The following is a 25382-nucleotide window of genomic DNA, read 5'->3' as shown; positions in this document are numbered from 1 at the left end:
AGAATAGGCAAATTCATAGAGACAGGAAGTAGAGCCAGTACCGTGGCTGCCTAGGGGTGGGGAGATGGGAGGAGTGGGGAGTGATGGCCAAGGGATATGAGCTTTCTTTTGGGGGTGATGAAAGTGTTCTAAAATTGATTGTAGTGATAGTTGCACAACTCTGGATATAATACAAGTTGGTAATTGTATACTTTAATGGACAAATTGTATGGTATGTGTGAGTTTGATCTCAATAAAGCGCTTTTAAAAATGGAGAATAATAATATCTGCCTTACAGGGTTGTGGGGAGGCTGAAAAGGAATAATGTATGCAAATCCCCCAGTGTGTAGCAATGTTCCAGAATTAGTAGCTAGGGTTATTAAAACCCCCTTTTAGACCAGCAGCAGTGAAGAAGCCTGTTTTCCTTTTTATTGCTAGTATCTATCGAGGAGCAAGGAGAACAACCTGATAGGATTTAATATAGAACTAGGGAGGATATATGGTATAGAACAGCAGTTTCTAACTCTGACTACTGATTAGAATTCCCCAGAAAGTCTTTCAAAAATATTGATCCTGATGCAGTTGGTCTGAGTGGGGCTGGCAGGTGTTCTAACCCGTAGCCATTAGCTGAAAACCCTGGTAATCCAGGTAAGAAACCAGCCCAGGTCTTTGAAGGAGCAAGGACATCTGTGTTCAGGTCAGAAGTCATACACAAGCAATGCACTTTATAGTTTGCAAACTTCTTTTGTAAACATCATCTCTGATCTGTTCCAACAACCCTATGAGGTGGTGTTATTAGTAGTATGAGTTGTTAGGGAGCTGACGCTCAGAAGATTAAGTCACTTGCCAGGGTCTCATTTTTAAAGCATAATTTTATCTATTATTAAAAAAAGGCAAGATCCACACACATGCTCATACCTATTAGTTATCAGATCTAACACCCTGGAGAGCACTGCCAAGGTGACACCTGGTGCCAGGTTAATCTATTTTACATAGACTTCAGAACAAAGCTCTTCCTGCTACTTCGCATTAACTGATGAGCATCCTGAGAGTGGAAAGCAAGCTGATGAGGCACTATCTATTATCTATCTATGTTTTTTTTTGAGATGGAGTCTCACTATCGCCCAGGCTGGAGTGCAGTGGTGTGATCTAGGCTCACTGCAACCTCCGCCTCTGGGGTTCAAGTGATTCTCCTGGCTCAGCCTCCTGAATAGCTGGGATTACAGGTGTGTGCCACCATGCCTGGCTAATTTTTGTATTTTTAGTAGAGACAGGGTTTTGCCATGTTGCCCAGGCTGGTCTCAAACTCCTGAGCTCAAAGTGAACCACCTGCCTTGGCCTCCCAAAGTGCTGGGATTACAGGCGTGAGCCACTGTGCCCGGCTAGCTATCTAGCTAGCTAGCTATCACCTACCTACCATCTGTAACTAACTACTAATCTGAATGCACAAGAAAAACAAAAGACAGGAATAATTTGGATACGAGATTATCAGAAACCTGCAACTCTCCCAGATAACCTCTGAGTTAAAGGTTTTGCACCATCCAAAACACATCTTTTTGTTCTCATTGAATGACTGTCATAAGGATATGATGCAATTGTAAGCCCTTAAGTAAAATATATACTTTCTTAACCTGTTGAGTATTTTGTGGTATCATTTGAACAAGATGTTTCTGTTGCTGAAACCAATGGATGCTACTTAAAGTGGAGTCAGCATCTGGGAGCTTGTTAGAAGTGCAGATTCTTGCGTCTTACCCTAAACATACTGAAGCACACTCTCTAAAGGGTGGGACCCAGAAATCCATGATGCAATAAGCCCTCCAGGGGATTCTGATGCTCTCTGCACATGTAGAGCATGTCTACATGGTCACCCCTTCCAGCTCTGACTGGCCATGATTCTATCTGAGAATGGTTAAAGGATCTAAAACCACATTTTTCTCAACACCTATCTCAAGCTTCCTAGATGGATCCACCTGCCATTGGATACTCATTAATACTTATGGTTCCCCAAATCTGTGTAAGGCAGGGGTTGCTTTCTGAGTCAGCAAACACCTTAGCGTTTCCAAACCAGTTATTTCCATGTCTTGAGATACTCAACGTTGCCACGTCCACACCCTAAGGGACTTCCCACTTAATTACACTGCCAAGCTTGTCAATAGGCTGGTTCCTTCATTGTTTTAGAAGGAAGAATCAGAGAAGCTGTTCTCATGCCAAAGGAACCCTCATTTGCTGCCACTGACCCAGAGTTCTCAGCAGTTCTGGTCTGATAACTGAGGATCCACTCCGTAGCCCTGGCAATGGGGAGCTCTGTGTCCCACTCTATCTGCCTCAGTGTGGCAAAGCCCCTCCATACCTCCTCTCTGCACCTAAATTGCATCCATCTCCTTAAATAAATCACTCTTGGTTTAACCCTTCTTCCATCCTGCGGGCCAGATATCCCTGGCTGTGAACTATTTGGCCCTTTCACCTCGGTAGGGTTTATATTAGCTGGTGTTCAGTATTCTTGATGGGGAGGTTGCCTTTGCTGGGAGATTTGTCTGTTATCTGTGCCTTGTGCTTGAAAGAAATTGGATGAAATGCATGTTTTAGCCACACAGCCTGCATACAGATTAAATGGAACTGCCTTGGTAGAGAATAATTAAGCCAAGGACCTTGTTTTTCACCTTCATGATGAAAGACAAATGACTTCCAAAGGCTTTAATAAGATGGCACTTGAAATGTTCTCCTACTTTGGCCAGCTCGGGACTTTCAGAACAGCCTTGTTCATAAATATTCTGTGCAACGACTGCATTTTCATTTAATTGTAGATAGAGTCATTTTGCAGGAGCTCTTGTCTCCATTTTTGACCCAGTGTAATCAAGGCATATTACACCATTTGTTGTTGTTAAAGAGTCAGTTTCAGCTGTATTATTAACTCTTTGAGAAGAAGACAAATTTTTCCCTGCCAGATGCATTCTGCTTCTCACCAGTCTTTTGGGGGTGGTGAGGGTCTTGTGGGGGCCACCATTTCTCTCCTTTTCTCATGTTTTGAAGTGACTGTCAATTGGACAAGAAAACAGATTGATTGCCTAGTGGGAAACTAGACCCCACTAAATCATAAATATGAAATGGGCCTGAAATAGACATATTTCAGCAAAAGACATCCTTCCCCAAATAGCTCTTCTCCAGCAAAAGGATTTCCTAGCAATCATCATCTCTTTTTCTCTTCAGTGTTAGGTTTTCTGTCTGTGCCAAGGTGATTTTTCCTGTGTCTCCTGGATTCTTTCTCACTTTTGTAATAACAGTGTTTGCTCTTTCCTTAGCAAAACCGGCTGTAAATGGGTGTCACCCTGCCTAGCTGGCTTTCTCAGGCTTTGTTCCAAACACAATGCTGTCTTTTCTTAGCCATGGAAATGGGGCTGTTCTCCACTGGTTTTTGAGAGAATGGCCTTTTCCTATTCTCTTCATGTAAACCAGCCTCACACCTCGGCGGCCTATTGTTTTGGGGGTTCTCTTAATGCAGAAGAAGGTTTTTACTATGGACAAGGGGAGTTGGGAGGGCCCTGGTCAGAGACATGCTGCATCTTGCTGAGATATGAGGAGACCAAGGAGTCAGTTTGGAAGGATCCACCTGTGGGCTCTGATGCTCCACAAAGATTGTAGGGTGTCAGGCTTTCAGTTCATGCAGAAGGTGTCCCCTGCCTCTTCCCAGAAAGCAGTAGCCTTCCAGTTGGTCCTGTCACTGTCCGACTCAGGACCTGGGCACACTCATTACCCTTCTCTGACCTTGAGTTCCTGGCCTGAGGATGCAGCCAGGATCTAGGGTCTCTGGGTCTTCTCAGTTGCAGCCCTGCTTCCCACACCGTTTCCTGCACATGCTGTGCACACGGAGCAATGGCTTATCCACCCGTGCCCCCAGCCATGGGAGCCGAGTGACTCATCTTGGCAGGTGGAGCCATTGCCTCTGCCAGCTCTTGTTCAGAGCCTTTACCTGGTGGTTGGCTGAGCTGATTTGAGTGAGCACAGCGTCCAGTGTGTGGGTTTGTTCACAGGTAAATGTGCTTGATTACATCCTGGTGTTGGGGGCAGCTGAAGTGAAGTGGAAAGAACCCTGGACTTGGAGTCAAGAGTGTCTGGGTTCTTGCCCAAGTCACCAGCTCTGCGGATCAGGCCTCCCTTCCTCCCTAACCATGCAAGGTGCTGAGCACACAAAAAGTCAACAAGATGCAGACTTTGCCCTCGTGGAACTCCCAGTTTAATGGAGGAGTCAGAAACTGAGAATAGAATATAATACAGTAGGGGCCAGGATACGCTCAGAGCAGAGGGACACCTCCTCAGCCTACAGGGCATGAAAATCAGGGAGGGCTTCCTGTGGGAGGTGATGCTCCAGCTGCATGTACAGGAGACATGAGAAGTAAGCTAAGGGGACAGCAGGGCAAAGGCATGCAAGCCAGGGAAGTGTATGGTATATAGCACCTCAGTGTTTCAGGAGCATAGAGCGGAACCCTGGGATCAACAGGTGGTAAGACCACAGCAGGTGGGGCCAAGTCCCAGCAACCTCATTTGACATAGGGGCTTGGGCCTCATCCAGAGGGTAAGGTGGACAGTAACTGGGCCAGATTTGCATTTTAGAAAGATCCTTCCGATGGCTGGGGTGGAGGATGGTTGTGCAGGATCTGGAGGCCTCCTGGGGGGCTGGAGCAGTAGTCAAGGAGAGACAGTGGGCCTGGAAAGTGACAGTGGGGGTGGATGGGGGGAGCAAATCTGACGAAGATTTAAAATCTAGAATTGGATGGCTGGTGTGATCAAAATTGGAGATAACAAGAGGGACGGGGGTGTGGGGAGGCAGGTAGTGAGCCCTCAGGGACATCCACATTGAGCGTCTGGCCCAGCTGGCACTTGGATTTTTGGGTCTGCAAATCCAGATTTGGTTGGCATTAGTGTATGGGTGGTAGCTGAAACCACGTGAGTAGATGAAAACGGAGATCCACAGGCCGTGCATATCGAGTGAGGAGAGTAGCAGGCCAAGGATGGGACCTGGAAAACAGCCCGGAAGGGATGGGAAATAGCAGGAGACTGGAAAGGCAAGGTCAGAGGATGGGCAGGTACAGGGGAGCGGGTCCAGGGCATGGAAAATTCAGGAAAAAGGGATGATGCACAGTCAGGCAGAGCCTCCCAGGAGGATGGACTGAGCAGTGTCCTCTGGGCTGGTCTGTGAAGACCCAATCCCTGTCTTGAAGAGCAAGCCGTTTCCTTCTCTGGGACTCAGTTTCCTCATCTGTAAAATCTAGGCATTAGCCTTGGTGCTTCCAAGAGCCCTTGGCACTAAGAGTCTGTAAAAGCAGAAACTTCTTTTTTCTTTTTCTCGAGACAGAGTCTTGCTGTGTTGCCCGGGCTGGAGTGCAGTGGCACAATCATGGCTCACTGCGGTCTCAACATCCTGGGCTCAAGCAATCCTCCAGCCTCAGCCTCCTGAGTGGCTGGGACTACTGGTGTACACCACTGTGCCCAGCTAAGAAACTTCTTATAAGAAGTTAGGGGGCACCCTTCCTACATCCCGCCCCTTCTCCCCTCAGTCAGGCCCACGCTGCCCTTGAAGGCTGGATGAATGAAAACCCAGAGAAGTCAGAGCTGGAAAGGACTTTGCGGAGATTTTAGTCCAGCCCACCGTGTGGAAGGTAGCCTGACGGAATGGAGTCAATCCCTGTCTTTTCCCAGCTTGGCAGCCTCGGGCAGACACTCCACCTCGCTGAGCCTCAGTTTTCTCACTTTTAAAATAAGGCCCCTGAGACCCACCTTGCAGATGTGTTTGAAGCTTAGTGAGAAATGGGAGCTACTTGTGCTTATTAAAGATGAGCCCCAGGACCTGAGAGGTGACCTGATTGACTCGAGGTCACAGAGTAGGGCACTGTGGTGACCAGAGCCCAGGCTTCTGAGGACAAGCCCGCTAGGGTCAGCTGACTGCCAGAGGTCATAAATCAGCAGCCATGGGCCAGTGCAGCCCACAGATGTGTTTTGTTTGGCTCATGCGGTGTTCCTTTCAAAATGGAATTTGTTGCTGACATTCAAAATTGGGAGATTTTACTTTAAAAATTTGTATTTTCTTGAAAACTTGGAAGAATTAGCAGCACTGAGCCTGCATCCCACTGGGGCTAGTGTCCCCTCCCGTGGCAGGAGTGGTGGGCACAGCCCCATCCAGCCCTCCTCCCTCACTAATGGTGAGTTACTTGCTTGACCCCTGAGGTGATGTGAGTCTGCAACCCCAGCCTTAGACTGACCATTTGTCTTGAATTTTCTCCTAAAGCCCAGCCCGCTGTTCACTGAAACAGCTCAATATTTCACAGCTGAGGCCCAGACCTTGGCCACTGAGTAAGAAGGCCTGGCAAGAGACGATGGGAGAGACAGGAGGGCAGAGAGTTTCCAACAGCTCAGCCCCATGGGGGATGCTGGGAGGGCCTGGCCCCTGCAGGCTGCCGGGGGTCAGCAAGGGAGTTGGCTGAGGGCCCCTGGGGTTTCCTCATTCCTCCCTCTTGGAGTGGGAGGAGGCTATGGGCCTAGCCGGCTGGGCAGGCTGAGGTCTTGTCCCTGAACTGCCCTACTTTGTTGATGGGGGGTGGGGGAGTGGGGAGGGACTGCAGCCCCTGGCTCAGTGCAGCCCTGTTTATGTGGGGGAATGTCTGGTATGTTTGGTATTTGGGTGTTTACTTCCCAGGGTGCTCATGGGTCCCTGGTGTTGAAATGTGGCTCCTCCATGCAGGGGGGGCCCTAGTGGGCCTGGCTGGCTGTGCGAGGCCCGAGGCTAGATTTGGAGGCTGCGGGGCTGTTACTCCAGGCCTGCTCACTGACAACTCAGCACGCCCTGAACCCCCAGCCTGCTCCTCCCTCTCCGCAGTACTCCTTTCTGTGCCGCATTCTGCCCGGAGGCAGGCCAGTGTGCCGCTGCTGCAATAGCACCACCTCGGCCTTGCCTGGGAAGGAAGGCAGGGAAGCTGGCATCACGGAACTCTTCCTGTGCTCCCGGCTCTGGGCTGGAACTCAGTCCTCATTACTACCATGTGCGGCAGGGCTCAGTACCTTCCTGTACAAGTGAGGAATGGAGGCTCAGAGAGGCTAAGTAACTTGCCCAGGAGCACACAGCTGTTCTACAGCAGAGCTTCTGGAGGAACTCAGGTCTTAAAGGCCACCCCCCAACCCCACCAACCAAAGCTCACACTGTCAACTCTGATGCCACAAGTCTCAGATTAGCCTGGTTTTGTCTGCCCAGGCAACAATTCTTAGTATAAGACGGAACCCTCAGACTTGGGCTACTCTGGTTAGTGCTAGGGTTTTTTGGTTTTTCTTTTTTCTCTATTTTCGCTTATCACTTCCTTTATTTCTTTGTCCATGTGAGAGTTTCTGTATTTTCAGTGCCTTGGATTGAGAATGTGTAATTTCTCTTTCTCATTCTGTCTCTCTGTGGGTCCTGCAAACTATGTTTTTGATAACGCTTATGAAAAGTCAGAATTCAAAATCACATCTGGGCTGCTGTTTGTCACGGTGGAAATGCCGCGCCACCTGCAGACGGCGCCTGAGAAACACAGAAATGGGTGAGGGTTAGGCCCTAGAGGAGCTGGTGACGTCCCCTCCTTTAAGCCCCCTCCTTTAAACCATGGAGCTTGAATGTCACACCTTCATGTAAATTGTGCAATAACGTTTTTTAAAACATGTCTAACTCTAAAGGCAGTGATCACGCTCAGACCACCCACCCCTTGAAGAGCAGGACGTGCTCGGGCCCTGGGGCCCAAAGACCTGGATACGAATCCTGCGCTGTCACTGAGCATCTATGCAGCCTTGATATTCTTAGTTTCCTCATCTGCAAAAGTGGGGAAGCTGATAGAGCTGTGCTGGGTGACGTACTGAGATGGCAAATTAAATGTAGTTAATTTAGTTAATAAACACCCATTCTGTGCCATGCTCAGCTCTGGTGGCTGAGTGACAGTGGTGAAGGTGATGACAGACAGATATTTATATAGATTAACTATGAATAGATTAAGGTTCTCATGGGAAACTGACAACAGGCAGGCAAACACGCATGTGAAAAAGGTAAGTGCTGTTAGTGAACGCACCTTGAAGGAAATACACAGGGAGATGGTAACAGGACAGGGCTTTTAGCTTGGGGTGGTCAGTAAAGATGTCAAGAAGGCACAGCAGAAGGAGCAGCAAGTACAAACCCGGGGGACAGGGAAGAACTTGTTGTTTTGAGGAAGAGGAAGGAGGCCTGTTGTTGGAGTTGAGGGGTAGAGGAGGGCGATGTAGTGGAAGGTCAGAGAGGCAGGAGGGGCCAGGTTTTCTCGGTTCTGTGGGCCATATGTGGTGGAAGCTGTTGGAGGGTCACAAGCAGAGGAGCTGACTTCTGTTTTAGCCAAAGGAGAGCGCTTAGGAGCCACTGCCATCGTCCAGTGCAGAGGCGACGAGGGCTTGGACCAGGCTGGAGGCAGCAGGGATGGAGAATGTGGTGGACACCTTAGAGATGTATTTTGCAAGTGGAATCATTACAACCTGCTAAATGGACTGTGTGAGTCCTTAATCGGCTCCAGGGCAAACTTCTCTGGGCACACAAATCTGCTTGCGCATGTACTGCGTGCAGATCCTGATTCAGTAGGTCTGGGTGGCCTTCAAGACTGCATTGCTAACAAGTGCTTGGGTGAGGCTGATTGTGCTGTCGGCCAACCACACTCCACAGTGCCTGACTCCTGGCAGACGTCCAGGAAGTGCTCGCTGTGGGGAGGACCAGGAGCCCTGTAGGAATCTCTCAACTGTTGCTGTCACTGACTCCTGCCTTCAGGCCCTGACTGGGGCCAGGACTGGGGGTGGACTTATGTAAATCACAGAGATAGATTCATACACGAGATGGTCTTGTTTGCCCATCAGATCCATTCCCGTTTTACCCTGCTGTGTGCCCCAGGTGGCCCATCTCAATGGACCACATTACCCAGGAGTCCTTCCACTCTGGCTTCTGGTTGAACTTGGTCATTAGGAGGCACCAGCTTTGGAAAAGAATTTGGGATATTCATTCCCCTGATCCCTCCCTGCTGGGCACCTGTTGGGCAGTGGCTGTGTTCCTCTACCAAAGAGCACAGCTCCTGTCTGGTGAACCTCTGTCATGGCTAAGTGACAGCTCTCCCCGGGTTCCAATCATCACTCCTGACCCTAGCCCCTTCAGGCTGGAGGTGTTCGTGACTCCACTGCTGCTGGTCCCGGGTTCCCTAAGCTCTGTCCACCCCCTGTAAGTAGTTCCCTCATTAATTTCCTTTAAATCCCTGTTTCCTGCTGAGAGCCCCTAGTCCAGGGGCTTTGGTACCGACCGAGGTGACCCACCTCTGCCTTTTGTTGGCTGCTGCTTAAGGGCCCTTCCGCATCCAGGCTCTGCTGCTTTCTCAGCGGTTTCAGGAACATCGCTAAGGGTGGGATTTCGCCCCTGATCACTGGGGACCATCTTCAGCTCCTCCATTAGCTGCTGGCATCACCTGACCTCCAATCTAGAAGCTTGGTGTCCCAGGCATCTTTCAGTGGCATGTGGCAGAAACCTTCTCAAACTCCCTTCAAGCCAAGGGAGGAATATTCAGGATAGATTCATAGTCCCAATGACAAGGAGCATAGTCAGTCCTCACCAGGGTGGCATCAAGAGGACCAAGACAGCGTCTTTCTCTGTGTGTCTTCTGTCGACTGTTCCTCTGTCTGTGCCATTGGCTTCTGTCCACATCTCTGCATGTTTCTCTCCCTGTGGCGCTGCCTCTGTGTCTCTCTCTCCCCTTCTTCATCTCCGTGTTCTGTGTGTTTCTTTGTCCCACTGTCTCTGTGTCTGTCTGCCTGTTTGTCGGGAGCGCTCTGTCTCAGGGCCTGGTGAGGTGAGCAAGCCTGGGTGAGGTACCTGGAGGCATGGCATGTAGGGAGGTGCTCCCTTTTTGGTGCTGACCCTGCACTTGCTTAAATGTGTGCCTTGGGCACCCCGCCTGCTTCCCCCGCTCCAGGCCCGGCTTTTCTCTCCATCCCCGTTTCCCTCTCTTTGCCTGTTTCTTTGTCTCCCTGACCTCCTCTTGGAGCTGAGTGGTTGTTTCTCTCTTGGCACGTGGTCTCTGGTCTCTGGTCTCTGCTCACCCTAAACTTCACAGCCCAATCTTCCTGCCACCCTGTGCCTGGGGCTGAAGTTGGTTGCCTGGCCTTGCATGGCCCCTCAGTCCAGCACTCAGGATCTCCCAGTCCAATTTAAAATTCCAGGAGAGTGAGTACAGCTCGGCTCAGCCGTTCATGCCTCGTCCAGTCAGCTGTGGCAGGCGCTTGAGAACAGGCTGTCAAAGGAGGTGTCGTCGCTGCTCCACACGAGGGCCCTCTTGGTCCTGAGTCCCCAAGTCTCTCCATCCAATGTGAAGTGTGGCACAGCAGCACCCCTCACTGCCAGGACCCGGATGGCCTTGCCCTTGGGCCTTCCTGGGAAACTGCAGGAAAACAGAGCCAACACTAAGTTTGAGAACAGGGAAAAGCATGCTCCCCTCCCACCCTCAGCCCGCATCTCATGGTTCTTTAAATGTATTGAATGTCAAGCTGCCTCCTCTTCAAACATCCTGGTTCTTCCAGCTGTATCTGCGGAAACAAATCATTATCACCCAGTTTGGGGTTCTGGTTTCAGATGTCAGAGCCGCGTGTGGTACAAATATTCTCTGCCGTCTTTCTCCCACACATGGGCAAATGCTTTAGAGAATTCAAGAAGCACCAGGAAGGAGGAGGCAGCAGCCCTGACTCTGGGGATGAAGGAGCCCCGAGAAGGGCTGGGGAGAGTCTCCAAGTGGTCCCTGTCTAGGGGGTGCAGATGGCACAGGCCTTGCTAGCTGTGGGGCATGAAGGCAGAGGGGCTCTGCCAAATGCCTATCTCGTTTCTGGTAGGGCCTTAACAGCTGTTTTCTACATCTCTGGGCAGCTCTTAAATAGCAGTGCGAGGATTTAGGGGTGATGCAGCACAGTTTCAATGGGGAAGGTGTGAGGATGGGGCTTTGGGATCACACCTTGCCTCACTGGGAGATACCAGCCAAGGTTGGGGGCATGGGTGCAGGAAAGGCCTGGGGCTAGGCTTGGAAGCTGGTGGTGGCTGTGGAACTGGGGGCTCTAGGCCTCAGCACACACCCTAAATTTTTTCCTGGCCTGCTTAGGGCTCATGCTGATTTGCCATAGCCATCAGGGGCCTGTGCCCCCAACTCTAAACTCTACCTTCAGCCAGCGTGCTTCTAGGGAAGGCAGGCCCCAGTCTCCAAGCTTTGCTGGCCTACTACAAACAGAGAGAAGAGGCCACCCCGGCAGAGAAAGCTCCCGTGAGCGCTGGGGAAAAGGCCATGCAGATGCAAACATGGGTGATAAGTCACTTTGTAATGAAAGGATCCAAGCCTGTAGCATCTCTCTCTGGAATCCTGAATTCCATTCATTCATCTGAGTGACATTTGTTGAGCCCCTCCTGAGTGCCATGCGCTGTACCAGGTGCCGGGAATGCTCAGGTCCGGTTCTCCAGGCTAGCAGGGAAAACAGGCACCCACACAAGCCGACGTTTGTGGTAGGATGCGATGGAGACTCCTACAGTGCTGTAGCAGCACCAAAAAAGCAGCAGATTCTTTGTCTTCTTTAACTTTTAGGTTCAGGGGTACATGTGCAGATTTGTTATATAGGTAAATTCGTGTCACGAGGGTTTGTTGTACAGATTATTTCATCACCCAGGTTCTAAGCCTAGTAGCCAATAATTATTTTTTCTGATCCTCTCCCTCCTCCCACCCTCCACCCTCAAGTAGGCCCCAGTGTGTGTTGTTCCCCTCTGTGTGTCCATGTGTTCTCATCATTTAGCTCCCACTTATCAGTGAGAACATGCACTATTTGGTTTTCTGTTCCTGTGGTAGTTTGCTAGGGATAATAACCTGAGCTCCATCTATGTTTCTGCAAAGGGCATGATCCTGTTCCTTTTTAGGGCTTCATAATATTCCATTGTGTAATATGTACCACATTTGCTTTATCCAGTCTATCACTGAGCATTCAGGTTGATTCCATGTCTTTGCTATTGTGAATAGTGCTGCAATGAACATAAGCATGCATGTGTCTTTATGGTAGAACGATTTGTATTCCTTTGGGTATATACTCAGGAATGGGATTGCTGGATTGAATGGTATTTCTGTTTTTAGCTAAAAGCAGCTGATTCTATCTGGGGAGTCAAAGGACCCTTCCCGGAGGAGGTGATGTTTACTCTCCAGGTTGAGTAAGATTTTACCAAGTGGGGAAGGAAGGGTATCTCACTCAAGGCTGAGAGGGCCTCGCTAGCTTGGAGAAGGGTGAGACATTTGGACTAGAGGGTGATGCAGGAGGGGATGAATGTGGCTGGAGAGGGGAGGAGGAGCGGCCCCTGACCTGGGCCCCAGCCTGGCCCAGTTGATCTCTTAAACTTTCTTCCAGCTCTGAATCTCTCTGCATCGCTGCTAAAGCAGCTTCCGTCTGCTTCTGACTTTCTGTGGAATAAGGCCCTGTACAGGGTAGGGGTAGGGAGTGAAGCCTTGGAGGACAGAGGTTGGTTGCTCAGGGGAGGACCAAGGCCCTGCAGTACCCAGGCTGCACACATCACCTTGGCAGTTTGTGGGCAAACCCTCCTGGCCGAAGGGAGATTGCACCGCCAGCCACTTCCTCCAGTTCCTTCCCTCTGCCTGTCGTCACGGTTACCTTGGCCTTGTTGGGGGTGAGGTTAAGGTTGGGCGGAATCAATTTCAGCCAGGTTTCTATTTTCCCAGATGCAGGTCAGCCAGAGGAGCTGTCACTTCTGGTTCAGTTTCAGAGAAGGCCAAGGGACTGGGAGGTGCTTGGGTGTGGCGGTGTTGACGAGGTGCCTCTGCAGCTGACTCCCAGGTGGGGTGGGAGTGGGGCAGGGAGAAGCTCAGAGGTGGTGAGGAGGCAGAAAGGGGGCTGCCCTGCCAAGGCCTGTGCTGATGGCCATGGTGCTGGTCTCGGGCCCAGGCCCTCTGTCCTGAGCCCCCAGAGCATGCTGGGAGTGTGCAGAGAGAGGCTGTTTATTTTCCTGGCCTATAGCCCTTTGGGCTGAGACCTTGTTCCAGGCCTTGGGCTGCCAGAGTCATCCCCCGCACCCTCCTCCCTGGCTGGAGAAGTGAGAGAGTTGGCAAGCCCAGGACAATCCAACGGCTTCTCTAATGGCCTATGACTCTGGTCTGTCCCCAGCCCAGCTGGTTCTGGGTGTCCTTCAGATTTTCCTGGTAGATTACCTACCAGGTAGGTAGGCAAGAGGCAGCAAGAGGTGCCACATCAAAGTGCTCCTGATGGACTGGGGCTGTAAGGGCTGGTGGTCAGGAGCAGGATGCTTGAAACCAGAGAAATCTGAGTCTGAATCCTGACTCTGCTGTTTTGTACTTGTATGGCCTTGGGCAAATTGAACTATTGAGCCTCAGTCTCACCATCTGTAAAATGGTACAGTAATAGTAACTTCCTCATAAGACTTTGATGGTGAGGATTAAATGACATGTGTTTAAAGCATTTAGCAAAGTAGGCAACAAATGGCACCTCTTGTTATTATTACTAATGGAACAATAACAACAGCAACTTTGATTCGAAGTCTGTGCTAGTGGGCAGTGAGTCTCCTTCTCCCCATTCCAGGGATCCTATTTCATGCATGGTGAATTTCTTAACATGTCCTGAGGGAGAAGCAATCCCGGAGTCTCAGGAGGCCCCTTGCTTGTGCCCCAGGGTCCTTCAGCTCTCCCACAGGTGGGCATCCTGGGGGAAAGGATTAAAGCCAGATACGGAGGCTGGGGAGACTGTTAGTGACAAGAGGAAATGGATCCCAGCATTTGGAAGGACCAAGAAAGGAATATTGGGTATGGAAGAGCAGGGAAGATCTTAAATCCCAACAGAAGGTAAGAGGAGAGGACAAAGATAGTCAAGGAGGTGGGAAGGTGGCAGTGGAATGTGGAACCTGTGTCCATGCCCAAGGCGTTTTTAAAGGAAGTGCCTGGGAACCACTGGCCTGGAAAATTGTACCCAGAGGGCTTGGGCTGGGCAAAAGAAAAGGCCGTCACCGCCCGTTGGGTGCCACCTCTGTGTGAGTAGATTTGCCAGGCTCCTGGCCTCCTGAACTCCTCATCTGGCTTTAATCCTTTTCTCTGCTTTTGCATATTCTTCCCCCAGAATGCCCACCTGTGGGAGAGCTGAGGGACCCTGGGGGCAGAAGCGAGGGACCTCCTGAGTCTCTGGGCTTGCTTCTCCCTCAGGACATCTGAACCCGGATATCTGTCTTAGTCCATTTTGTGTTGCTATCACAGAATACCACCGAGTAATTTATAAGGAAAAGAAATTTATTTCTCACAGTTCTGGAGGTTGTGAAGTCCAATATCAAGGTACTGGTGTCTTGTGAGGGCCTTCTTGCTGCATCATCCTAGGGCAGAAGGTGGGAAAGCAAGAGAGTACAAGAGAGCAAGAAAGGGCCAAATTTCGTTTTATAACAAATCTCCTTTTCTAATAACAACATTAATCCATTCATTAATTTTGTTACTAACCACCTCTTAAAGGTGTCACCTCTCAACACTGTTGCATTGCGGATTAAGTTTCTAACACTTGAAGTTTGGGAGACACATTCAAACCATAGCAGAATCCTTGCCCTTTTGGGCTACTGACTCCTCCCCGGGATGCTCTGAGAGGATCCTTGGACTGGCTCGGAGGTATTTCCAACTCTCCAGGCAGTGGGCTGGCAGAAGTGATCACTTGTTCACTGCTGAGATATGGGTTAGAAAGGCGAAGTTGTCCCTCTGTCTGTGTGTCAGGAGAGAAACTGTACTCCAAGCCTGCCTCAATGTCTAATCAGTGGCTCTGTGCCCTCACAGCTAGATGAGGAAGAGGAGCGAAGGAAAAGGCGCCGGGAGAAGAACAAAGTCGCAGCAGCCCGATGCCGGAACAAGAAGAAGGAGCGCACGGAGTTTCTGCAGCGGGTGAGCTGACCCGGTGGGTGGGGAGGCCTGCCATTCCTTGGAGTGAGCTTGTGTACTCTGGACCAGGAGAGGCCATCAGATGTCTCTGTAGTCAATGAGCATCTGCTGGCAGCTGCCAAAGCAGCCTTGGCCCCTCTGCTCTTTCCTACCTCCTGTTTCCTCCGCAATCTCTGAACCAAGACAACCAAGGGCAGCCTTCAGCAGTTCCTGCCCACACAACCCCTGGAAGCCCAAGAAGGAAGGAGGAGCCAAGTTCCCCTCCACTGAGATTAGAACCTTGGTGCTGATTGACCCAGATGGCCCAGGACTGCCACTATCTATTTTGGTTCCCTGGTGGCTACCAAAGTTGTCTAGGGTGGGTGCCAATGAAGCTAGGTAGTAACATCCTGCATGTGGGCACTGGACACAGCCTCTGGCCTGGCTACTTTTGCACAGAGAAAAGCTCCTTCCCTTAGCTGCAGGTGTCTTATCCAGCCCTGCATGCCATCTGGCCAGCCCCTCAGCTCCACTGAAGGTGATCTCCAAGCTCTTTGCTGCTGCCCCTGGGAATAAGAGGTCAGCTCTGCATGCAGAGGTCAGCCAGGGGTTGCTTTTCCTCCTGGCCCTACCTGCCCTTTCATTTGGAATGTGCCAAGCAGGATGTTTGTTCTTTTTCTCCCAAGTCCTGCCTCTTAGAGCTTCCCTGCATCTCAGAAATGGTGGCTGGCAGTGAGGGAACATGACCAGAAAGCTAATCAGTCCAGGCCAGGAGTGTCTGGTCTTTCCACCCCTAATCATTGGTTCATTGCTGAATAATAATAACGATAATGTATAATAATAACATAATGGGGCAGGTCCTATTCTGTAAGTACACAGTAACTAACAATAGTTGCCACTATTTGTAAAGTTGTGTGCTGTGCTGAATGCTGTATGTACATTATCTCATTTTATTGGGATAATAACCATATGAAGTGGATACCTTCATTAGTCTCTTTCTACAGATAAGGAAACTAAGGAAGTGTGGGGCTAAGTAATTTGCCCACATGTCTGCTATATTGGCATTCATTCATTTGTTTGCTCTTTTGTTCATTAATTGATTCAACAGGTATTTTTAAGCATTTACTAAATGTGCATCCCTGTGTTGGGTACACTGGAGGCATGCAGGAAGGAGCAGACACGGTCCTCCTGTGGGAACTGGAGAGACAAGGCTAGATTGGCCTGGTGTTCTTGGACTCTGGAGGGTCTATGGGCATCTTTGCATACTTGCAACAAGCAGAGAGCTATTCTGTGGTCATTGGTGTAGACAGCATGGGGCCGTGTGTCTGCCTCCAGGCTGTGAGTGTCCAGGGCAGGGAATGGTTATCGTAGATGGGCGTTAGACTCCTGGATCTGGGAGCCCGTTGGAAGAGATGGTGCTACAACATTGGGCTGGGAATCTTCAGGAAGTTTCTAAGACACAAGCCTTCCAGATGGATGAAGTGCCACATACCTCATTTCCAGCACCGAGTGCCTGCCATGAGCAGAGCTGGATGAGAAACAGCAGGGACTAGAGAAGCTTCACGTGAGATCCCTGCCTTCAAGAGCTTGTCAGCCAGTTACCAGGCAAGATATGCCCTAGCGGATAGCATGTTAGTGACACACCAGTGCAATAAAGAATTGATGCCCAATGAATGGCACTGCCCGTCACATTCCAGGAACACTAGCTGAGCACCTACTGTGTGCCAGGCATTTCCCGTGTTTTATTTAATCCTTATAACATTCCAGTGAGATAATATTATTTATCTCCATTTTAGAGACTGACCTGTAGCTCAGAGAGGTCAAGTTACTTGGCCAAGGTCACACTGCCAGTGAGTGGTGGGCTTGGATGTATTCATCCCTTGCTGATCCACCCGTCCATTTAGCAGGTGTTTAGTGAGTGCCTGGGGCACAGAGGGCAGGCAGGCGGTGTCGGCAGTGGGATGGGAGGCAGGAAACAAGGAAAGTGACATGTGCCGAGTGTTATGTCGGGCAAGCCTAGCGAGCTATGAGAACACACAGCAGGGGCCCTGTCCTGGTCTAGGCTAAGGAAAGGCTGTCCTGGTCTAGGCTAAGGAAAGGCTGCTTCAATTCAGACATAAAAGAGTAGTAGGAGCAGTGAGATGGAGGCCCTAGGGGGTTATGAGGAATGCAAGGGTTCAAGCAAAGGCAAAAGGTGCTGTTTAAGGATGTGTTTAAGGCATTGAAAAGGATACCAGCTGGAGTTTAGAGTACCAAGTGGTGGGGTGGAGAGGCAGGCAGGGCCCAGACTCCTCATGATAGGGTGACGCTAGATGCTGGGTTGCCTGAGGCATGCCCAGTCTGTGCCTGTTGTCCTGGCATAATGGTTAGTAGCCCCTTCCTTCACTTTCCCAAGTGCTGCGCTAGGATGATGAATTATATGATCATGGAGAGCCACTGAAGGGCTGCAGGAGGGGAGATGCACACCTTCAAAAGATCCCTCTGGCGGCAATGTGGGGCACAGATTGAGGTAGAAGGATCAGTTTTGGAAGTGTCATGTTGTTCCAGTGAGAGAGAAGCGTGCGACCTTGGGGTCTGGGAAGAGATTTGGGCAGCACTGTCTGGGCCCAAGCCCAGTCCTCCCCTCACCCCTGTGTTCTCCTCCTCCTCCCCAGCCTTGGAAGCAGAGGTTGGGTGTGAAGTTTAGGGCATGAGTGCAGGCGGCTGTGTTGACAGTCAGTGCCTGCAGACCTGGGGGATTCTCTTGTAGTTTATTTTTAATAGGTAAAATACAAGGCTCAGAGATACATATATTAATTGTTAATAAATATTAATTATTTAAGTAAGGGGATATATACAGTTGGGACAAATATCTACAGGCAGCCTTTCATAGCCAAGGGTTCTGCATCTGTGATTTGACCAACAGCAGATCAAAAATATTCAGAAAAAAAAGCATCTGTACTGTTTATTCCTGAAACAATGCAGCATAGCAGCTATTTACATAGCATTTACATCGTATTAGTCATTATAAGTAACCTAGAGATGATTTGAAGTATACGGGAGATGTGCATAGGTGATATCCAAATAACGTGCCATTTTATGTAAGAAACTTGAGCATCCTCGGATTTTGGTATCCTCGGGGAGTCCTGGGACCAATTGCCCATGGCTACTGAGAGACAACTGTATATATATTATAGGTAAAAAGCCACCGTCCCACCCTTGACCCTTGGACACCCAGATCCACACCTGGAAGATTCTTAACTGCATCTCAGAGTTTGCCTGCCTAGACTAGCCGAGGCCCTGAACCCCAGGGAAGGGGCAGGCCTTGGGAGGGGTCAGGTCCACACCCCGCAGGCTGTGGTGCTACCTCAGTACCTCCTCCATCTGCAGTCAGGAGCAGTGGCCCTGAGGCTTCTGCCTTGTATAATGCTGGCAGCTTCTGTCACGCTGCTGTCCTAACCCAGGTTCTCTAGATGTTAGTAGCAATAATGCTATCTCACACTCCTGTGGTGCCCTCTGGTCTTCATAGCCACTCTCTCCTTGATGGTCACAGTGGCCCTGGGAGGAGGAAAGGCAGTCCCATCCATTGATGAAGTTCAAGGTCACCCAGTGGCCGAGTCAGGATGAGAACCTGGGGCTTCCTTTGTGCCCCACACAATATTCAGGTTGCCCAGACTCAAAAGAAATTAGGAAACTCGTTTGCAGAAGCATAGCTAGCAAGTAGCAGAGTCAGGATTTTAATCCAGACAGGTCTTTCAGGCTTAAAGGGGCATATCAGGCTGCTTCTCAGCTCGTACAAAAACTTGGTGGAAATCTATTTTATATGCCTTAGAATAGCTTTTTTAAAATATAGATTCAGATGATCTTTTGTTGTTGCTGTTGCTGTTTTTGAGACAGAATCTCACTTGGTCACCCAGGCTGGAGTGCGGTAGCACAGTCATAGCTCACTGCAGCCTTGTCCTCCCAGGCTCAGGTGATCCTTCCACCTCAGCCTCCTGAGTAGCTGGGACAACAGGCACACCACCACCCCTGGCTAATTTTCTGTTTTTTTGTAGAGACCACGGCTCCCTGTATTGCCTAGGCTGGTCTTGAACTCCTGGACACAAGTGATCCTCCCACCTCGGCCTCCCCAAATTCTGGGATTACAGGCATGAGCCACCATGCCCAGCCAATTCAAACAATCTTAATGCTTAAAGTCCCCTGGGCCAATCATCACATTTTCTGGGAGGAAACTGAGGCCCAGAGAGAGGAAGTGACGTGGCCAAGGTCACACAGCCAGGATTAAAAGCCAGGACACCCAGCCGTTCACCATGTATTCTTTCTACTGCCTTTACCGACCACAGTGTAGGAGGCAGAACCTTAACATGCACTAATTCTATTCTAAAACAACAAATGGTTTCATTTTCTCTGGGGCAATAAATATCTAACAGAAGTCAAAACAATAAACAAAAATGCAGCCGGAGGTATATGCTTCATAATTAACGCGAGAAAGATCTTCGCTCAGTTCCTTCATTAATTAGGAAAACAAATTAGGTAATTGCTGTTATAAAGTCACAAGCCACTTCTACAATCATGGTTTAAAAAAAAAAAGATTCTTCTGAACTCAACTTATACTTACACAATAAATAAATATGTAGAGCCAACTAGTAACTCTTTGAGTGTGGAAGGCAGTAAAACTAAAAGGCAGTTAGTTACATTCTGGCTGGGCGTGGTGGCTCATGCCTGTAATCCCAGCACTTTGGGAGGCCGAGGCAGGCAGATCACTTGAGGCCAAGAGTTCGAGACCAGCCTGGCTAACATAGTGAAACCCTGTCTCTACTAAATATACAAAAATTAGCCAGAGGTGGTGGCACATGCCTGTAATCCTAGCTACTTGGGTGGCTGAGGCATGAGAATTGCTTGAACCTTGGAGGCAGAGGTTGCAGTGAGCCAAGATCATGCCACTGCACTCCAGCCTGGGTGACAGAGTGAGACTCTGTCTCAAAAGAAAAAAAAGCAGTTAGTTACATTCTGATAGCCAGACAGTCAGAATTCGGGATATTCCATGATATACCCTAACATTTAAAACCCACAGAATATAATGTTCTTTGTATGATAGCTGCATGAGTGAAGCAAGTTACCCTACACTGCACTGATCTTTGTGTGTGATACAGACGCTCCCACAGAGTTGGTTTGACACGTGGTAATTTCTAGGAGGCAGATCTGTGTGTGCAGCGCTATTGAATTCTGCCTGTCAGAGGCTTCCCCTTGCATGTCCAGTTTTAACTTCAAACTCACTGTACCCAAAACAAACTCCTCCTTTTCCTTCCCACCACTTTTCAGAACAGCTCCCCTCCCAGGCTCCATTCCTCAGACCCTCCATCGGGTTCATAGTCAGCTCTCTGCCCTATCTCCTTCCTTCTCCAAATCCAGCCAGTCAACAAGATCTGCTGATTTTTCTTTGAGATGTCTTCCTTCTCTTCCTCTCTTTCTTCTTTATGCTATTCTCTTGCTTATAAGTTACAGTAAGCCTCTCCGGTTTGCAAAGTGCTTTCTCCCTGTGAGTTCATCTAATCCCCAAGAGCCTCACCTATCTACAGAGGAGATAACTGAGGCTCAGAGAAGTTAAGAAACTTGCTTCTAGACTCGGATTCTCAACCCACAAGCTTTCCAGAGCTACAGGCTGGCTCTCAACCCACCTTCTCAGCTTTCTACCCTACTAAGTCCTAAAGCGAGCTATGGTCACGGTGGAATAGTTTTCCCTTCTATAAACCCATCCTAAGCTTTCTCATGCCTGGGTCTTTGTTCACTCAGGGTTCTCCACCCGCAAGTCCCTCCTTCCCCTTCTCAATCCAGCCTGAGTCAACCCATCTTTCACGCCCAAGGTCAGACTTTAGCCTTCTCTAAGGTCTTCTGAACCCTGGGTGGCTGATGGTCACACGTTAGTAAGCTCTGCCTTGTTGCACAGATTGCTTCTTCCCCTTAGAGTGGAACGGCCACAAGAGCCAGTTAGGGGCTCATGGCTCTTGGATTCCCCAGGGCATTCCCTATACATAGCAGGGCCTCAGCAAACACTCACGGATGGGTGGGTTACCCTGACACTCCATGAGGCAGGGGCTCAGGAGAGTTTGAAGATGGAGCTAAGCCCTTGGGCTGGGGAGACCATGATGGTCAGAGGGTTTGTGAGAAGTTCCCGAGGTCACCAGAGAGTCACCAGTGAGCAGGGGGCTGACATTGGCACCTAACTGCCCCAGCCCATGGATTCACACGGGGTCTCTCCTGGCCCTCCTAGATGCGCCTCTCTTGGAATTCTCAGAACAGAGGACCAGGCCAGCTTCCCAGTCACGTCCCAGCCTGTGGAACCAAAAACCACCAGAGCTGGTTTTTAATATTTTCCCCGAGCATTTTTTTTCCTTTAGTGAAGCTGTTTTCTCTCAGCATCTGGTCACGAGGCCTGCCCGTCTCAGAGTTCCCGGGCACTCATGCTGCCGCCTCGGAGATGAGCACAGGGAATAGTTCGGTCAGACCAGCTGTGGGAGGAAGACGGCACCCCTGGTGGGAGAGGGTTGGGCCCACTGAGGGTTCTGGGGACCCCCTGGGGAGGCCGCTCCACCTGTGCCCTGCCAGGAGGACCGGCAGGCTTATGGGCTCACAGGCTCTCTGGTTGTCACATATGCAGTTGCAACTACTGCTTGCTCTTTGACTGATACAAGTTGCTCAGTCTCTTGCACTGTCACCATTTTGGACTAAATACTTGTGGGGGCTGGCCTGTGCATTGAAGGGTGTTTAGAGCATCCCTGGCATCTACGTGCTAGATGCTGGTACCAGAGCTCCCTCTGAGTTGTGACAATCAAAAATGTCTGCAGACATTGCCAAATGTCTCCTGGGAGGCAAAAATCAGTCCTAGTTGAGAACCACTTGTCTGAAACTTTGCTGGCCCTCGAATAAATATCAACTCTCAAAGTTTTTAGACATAATCCAAGAAAAATCATTCAGACACTGTTTTACTGTTCAATCCCCTAAGCCTTGAATCGATATGCCCATCTCCCATCTACACTATGGACATGTAACCCTCGTCACCTCCCGAATCAAATCGTCAACATTCCTTCCTTCCCCTGGAACCTCTCCAGCTGAGCCGGAAGTTCCCTGGAAATCTCACTCGAGGTCTATTGGAAACCTCATTTGGGATCCAGCAGGATGACTGCTGATTCCCTGTCTGTGGGCAAAGCTTCCAGATTATAGGGATAAGGAAGAGGCTATTGAAATAATTATAGACTAATAGCTAGGAAGCACATGTTTTAGGAGGAATGACATGACTACACTACACTCACTGATCCCACCGGCCAAGATATCTCCCACATGTGTCTGTCACACATCAAAGCGCGTTCCCATTACACTGCCATTTGTGTCCCCCCTCGGACCCCCCCATGCTTGCTCCATAGACCTGCTCTAGGTCCACCTGGCCTCCTTTCTTTGCCTACCCTTTCTTTCTTGTGCAAAGGCCCTGAGGTGGCAGAGTATTTGGCATATTTGAGCAACAGCAAGGCGGTCACTGAAGCTGGGGTGGATTGAGGGAGGGGAGAGAGGTGGGACGTGAGCCTGGCTGGCCCTAGAATATAACCTGGACGTGACACAGGCCAGTGTCACCGCTGTGGCAGGCACTGCCTGCAGAAAGTCAGCCAGGGGCTCAGTAGCAGGGTCTGTGCTTCCTCCTGCAGAAAACAGGCCAGTGCCAGCCCAGCATGCCCTGTGCCTAACCACAGGCAGAGCCTCTCCCCAGAGCCAGTCCCCGTGAAACTCACAGCGTGCTTCTGTGTTGGCATACAGGAATCCGAGCGGCTGGAACTCATGAACGCAGAGCTGAAGACCCAGATTGAGGAGCTGAAGCAGGAGCGGCAGCAGCTCATCCTGATGCTGAACCGACACCGCCCCACCTGCATTGTCCGGACCGACAGTGTCAAGACCCCCGAGTCAGAAGGCAACCCGCTGCTTGAGCAGCTCGAGAAGAAGTGACCATGGGCTGGGAGGAGGTGGAGGAGGAGGAAGAGGAGGAGGAAAAGTGATGAAGAGGGAGGAGGATGGGGGCCCCAGATGGCCCTTCCTTTGGTGCATGAAAAACTGTACAATGAGGTTCAGCACAGCCAGCATCAGCCGAGCTTTTTTGTGAAACTCAGATCAGCCACCCAGGAGGAAGAGCGGGCTGAGGAAACCCAGAGGGACCAAGCGCTGAGACCAAAGTTGACCCTCGGGTAGGGTTGTCCTGCCGGGGGCCCCACTTGAAGGAGGCAGGATAGAGGCGCCGAGGCCAGGGAGACGCCCAATGAGGCAGCCCTGGGCTCTTCTCTGGCCTCTTCACCAGGGCACCCATCCGAGGAACCTCCGAACAGCCAGGAAAAGCCATGAGTTGCAACCAAAATGCGGCTGAGGATGGAACTCAGAATAAAACTGCAACCCACCTGCCCCCAGCCCTGCCCCTCACCCTGATGCGAAGCTGGAGAGGGGCGTGCTGCGGGGCCCTGATGCCCCCACCCACCTCGGTCCAGCGCGGCCCTGCCCAGGAGGCGGCAGCTGGGCGCACCCTCGCCAGCCCTGCTGGAGTTTGCTGTGGGCACTGAGGCGCGGGCGCCCTTCCAAAGCACATACTCACTGAATGTTTACAGACTGGCTGTCCTGGCAGGGCTTTCAACTGCACATGTTTTTTATACTTTCCTTTTTTTTTTTTTTAATATTTTTTACAAAAAAAGATTTTATACAAGCAATATATATATGGATTTCTATAATCACTCGATGTGATACAGTATAGATATGCTATGGTTTGTTTGTTATGAACAGATAGCCACCAGTTACGGCCGTTGTGTGTAACTCCTAAGTACTGTAGTCTCTGGGTGTCGGGGGTGGCCAGGGCGGGGGCGGGGTGCATTTCCATCCTTGTAAACCCTTCATAGTACTCAGTCCTGTATCGCTCAGTAAACATTGCTCTTACTTACACAGCCGCCTTGCGTGGTGTCTGCCTGGGGAATGGGTGCAAGGCCCTCTCGGGGTCGGAGACTGTTTGGAGCCTCTGCTACAGGCCCGTTCATTTTCACAACATCTCTCCTATTTCACAGATGAGGAAGCTAAGGCTCAGAGACACTAAGCCACCTGCAGTTACTATTTTGAGAGCAGTCAGTGTGTTCACTCACTCTGCAGATGTTTTCTGAGGGCCTATTGTGTGTGCCAGGCCCTGAGAATTCACTGGAGGATGAAACAGACCTAAGTCTTGCCCTCGTGGGGCCTTCAGTAAGGAGTGAATCCTGTGCTTGCTCCATATGTTGTCTCATTTCATCTTCATGGCAGCCTTGCCAGGGAGCAGCACTTGTCCCCAATTCACAGATGGCGAATTAGAGGCCCAAGGAATTAAATTCGTGGCCATCATTTGTTGAAGACTTATTTTGTGACAAGCAGACACAGTCTCTTCCCTTCTCACAACAGCACAAAATAGGCACGATTCTTCTCATTTTACAGATGATTTAACCGAGGCTGAGAGAAGATAAGCGACTTATCCAAGGTCACCCAGCTAGCAAGGGAGAGAGCTGGTGTTCGAACTCTACCTCCAGAGGCCTGTGACTCTCCTCCTGTCACCAACCCACTATGATTGTCCTCATGGTTGAATAGGAAGCTTATGAGGCCACAGTTATAGATTTAGTTTCTGGGAAGGCTGGATAGAGTTCCAGATTATCCCGTGATCACAGAGTGAACCAGCTACCCTGGTCAATGTGTGTCTGACCCAGAGAAGGGTGTGGATGGCTTCTCTACCCCCTCACCTCGACAGCTGAATCCCTGCCACCCAGGGCCGGAGCAGCTCAGTGGCATTCACTCAGTGCCTGCCGTATACCTGGCACTCGGCAGTTCTCAAGGCATGTCATGCATGAGGAAGGCGGGAGAGGTGGTTTTAGCTCCCTTGTATACTGAAGCTTGCAAAGGCCACAGTTTACCCACCTAAACTTGACTCCTGCATTCTAATCATGTGTTCTTTCTCCTCCATCGCTGGACTTAGGATAACTAGTTGCTGGTGATGACTTCATGTCAAGAATAGCAGTGAACCTGGGTTGCTTCCCAAATCGTGGACGGGGCCTTCTGGGATGGGCAGAAGTGGAGAATGGTGATTAACACACCTGTGGTCCCTCCCGCGCTCACTCCTCTCAATTTCCCTCCACCCAACACACTTGGTGTGGACTCCCCTGCACCCTGCCCTAGAAACAGGACCTGGTCCTCTGTCAGCTGTGGCAGAGGGTTGTGGCAGCGAGTTGCCTTCTGACTCAGGGGTCTTGATGCTGTCGGTCCAGATGATGCAGGTGAGGCAGTGTCAGTCCTGCATTAGGAACCCCTCGCGCTGTAATCCTTTGATATTTTTCAAGCCATGAGAAAAATGAAGTGGACTTACCAGGGTCCCTCTAGTGACCTAGTGGATGTTCTTAGAGGACTGTCATGTGCCACTGGCTGTGGCTTCCCTGGTCCTGT

The 25382-nt window shown here is 50.3% G+C and overlaps 1 protein-coding gene across 4 annotated transcripts in view; it reads left to right on the top strand.

Annotated features, from left to right (window-relative positions):
* Positions 1-23872, top strand: part of JDP2 (Jun dimerization protein 2) — a 42574-nt gene extending 18702 nt beyond the window's left edge. For all 4 annotated transcript variants that reach the window (XM_030803378.1, XM_030803377.1, XM_012497967.2 and 1 more), the window contains exons 3-4: positions 14844-14948; positions 22710-23872. In XM_030803378.1, the coding sequence (XP_030659238.1) occupies positions 14844-14948; positions 22710-22895 (291 nt within the window). In that variant the 3' untranslated portion in view covers positions 22896-23872. The remainder of the gene's footprint in view (positions 1-14843; positions 14949-22709) is intronic.
* Positions 23873-25382: the final 1510 nt, after the last annotated feature.

Source organism: Nomascus leucogenys, chromosome 22a, assembly GCF_006542625.1.
Source record: "Nomascus leucogenys isolate Asia chromosome 22a, Asia_NLE_v1, whole genome shotgun sequence".
Taxonomy (NCBI): domain Eukaryota; kingdom Metazoa; phylum Chordata; class Mammalia; order Primates; family Hylobatidae; genus Nomascus; species Nomascus leucogenys.
The sequence above is the reverse complement of the archived record's forward strand: the minus strand, read 5'-3'. Positions and strand labels throughout refer to the sequence as shown.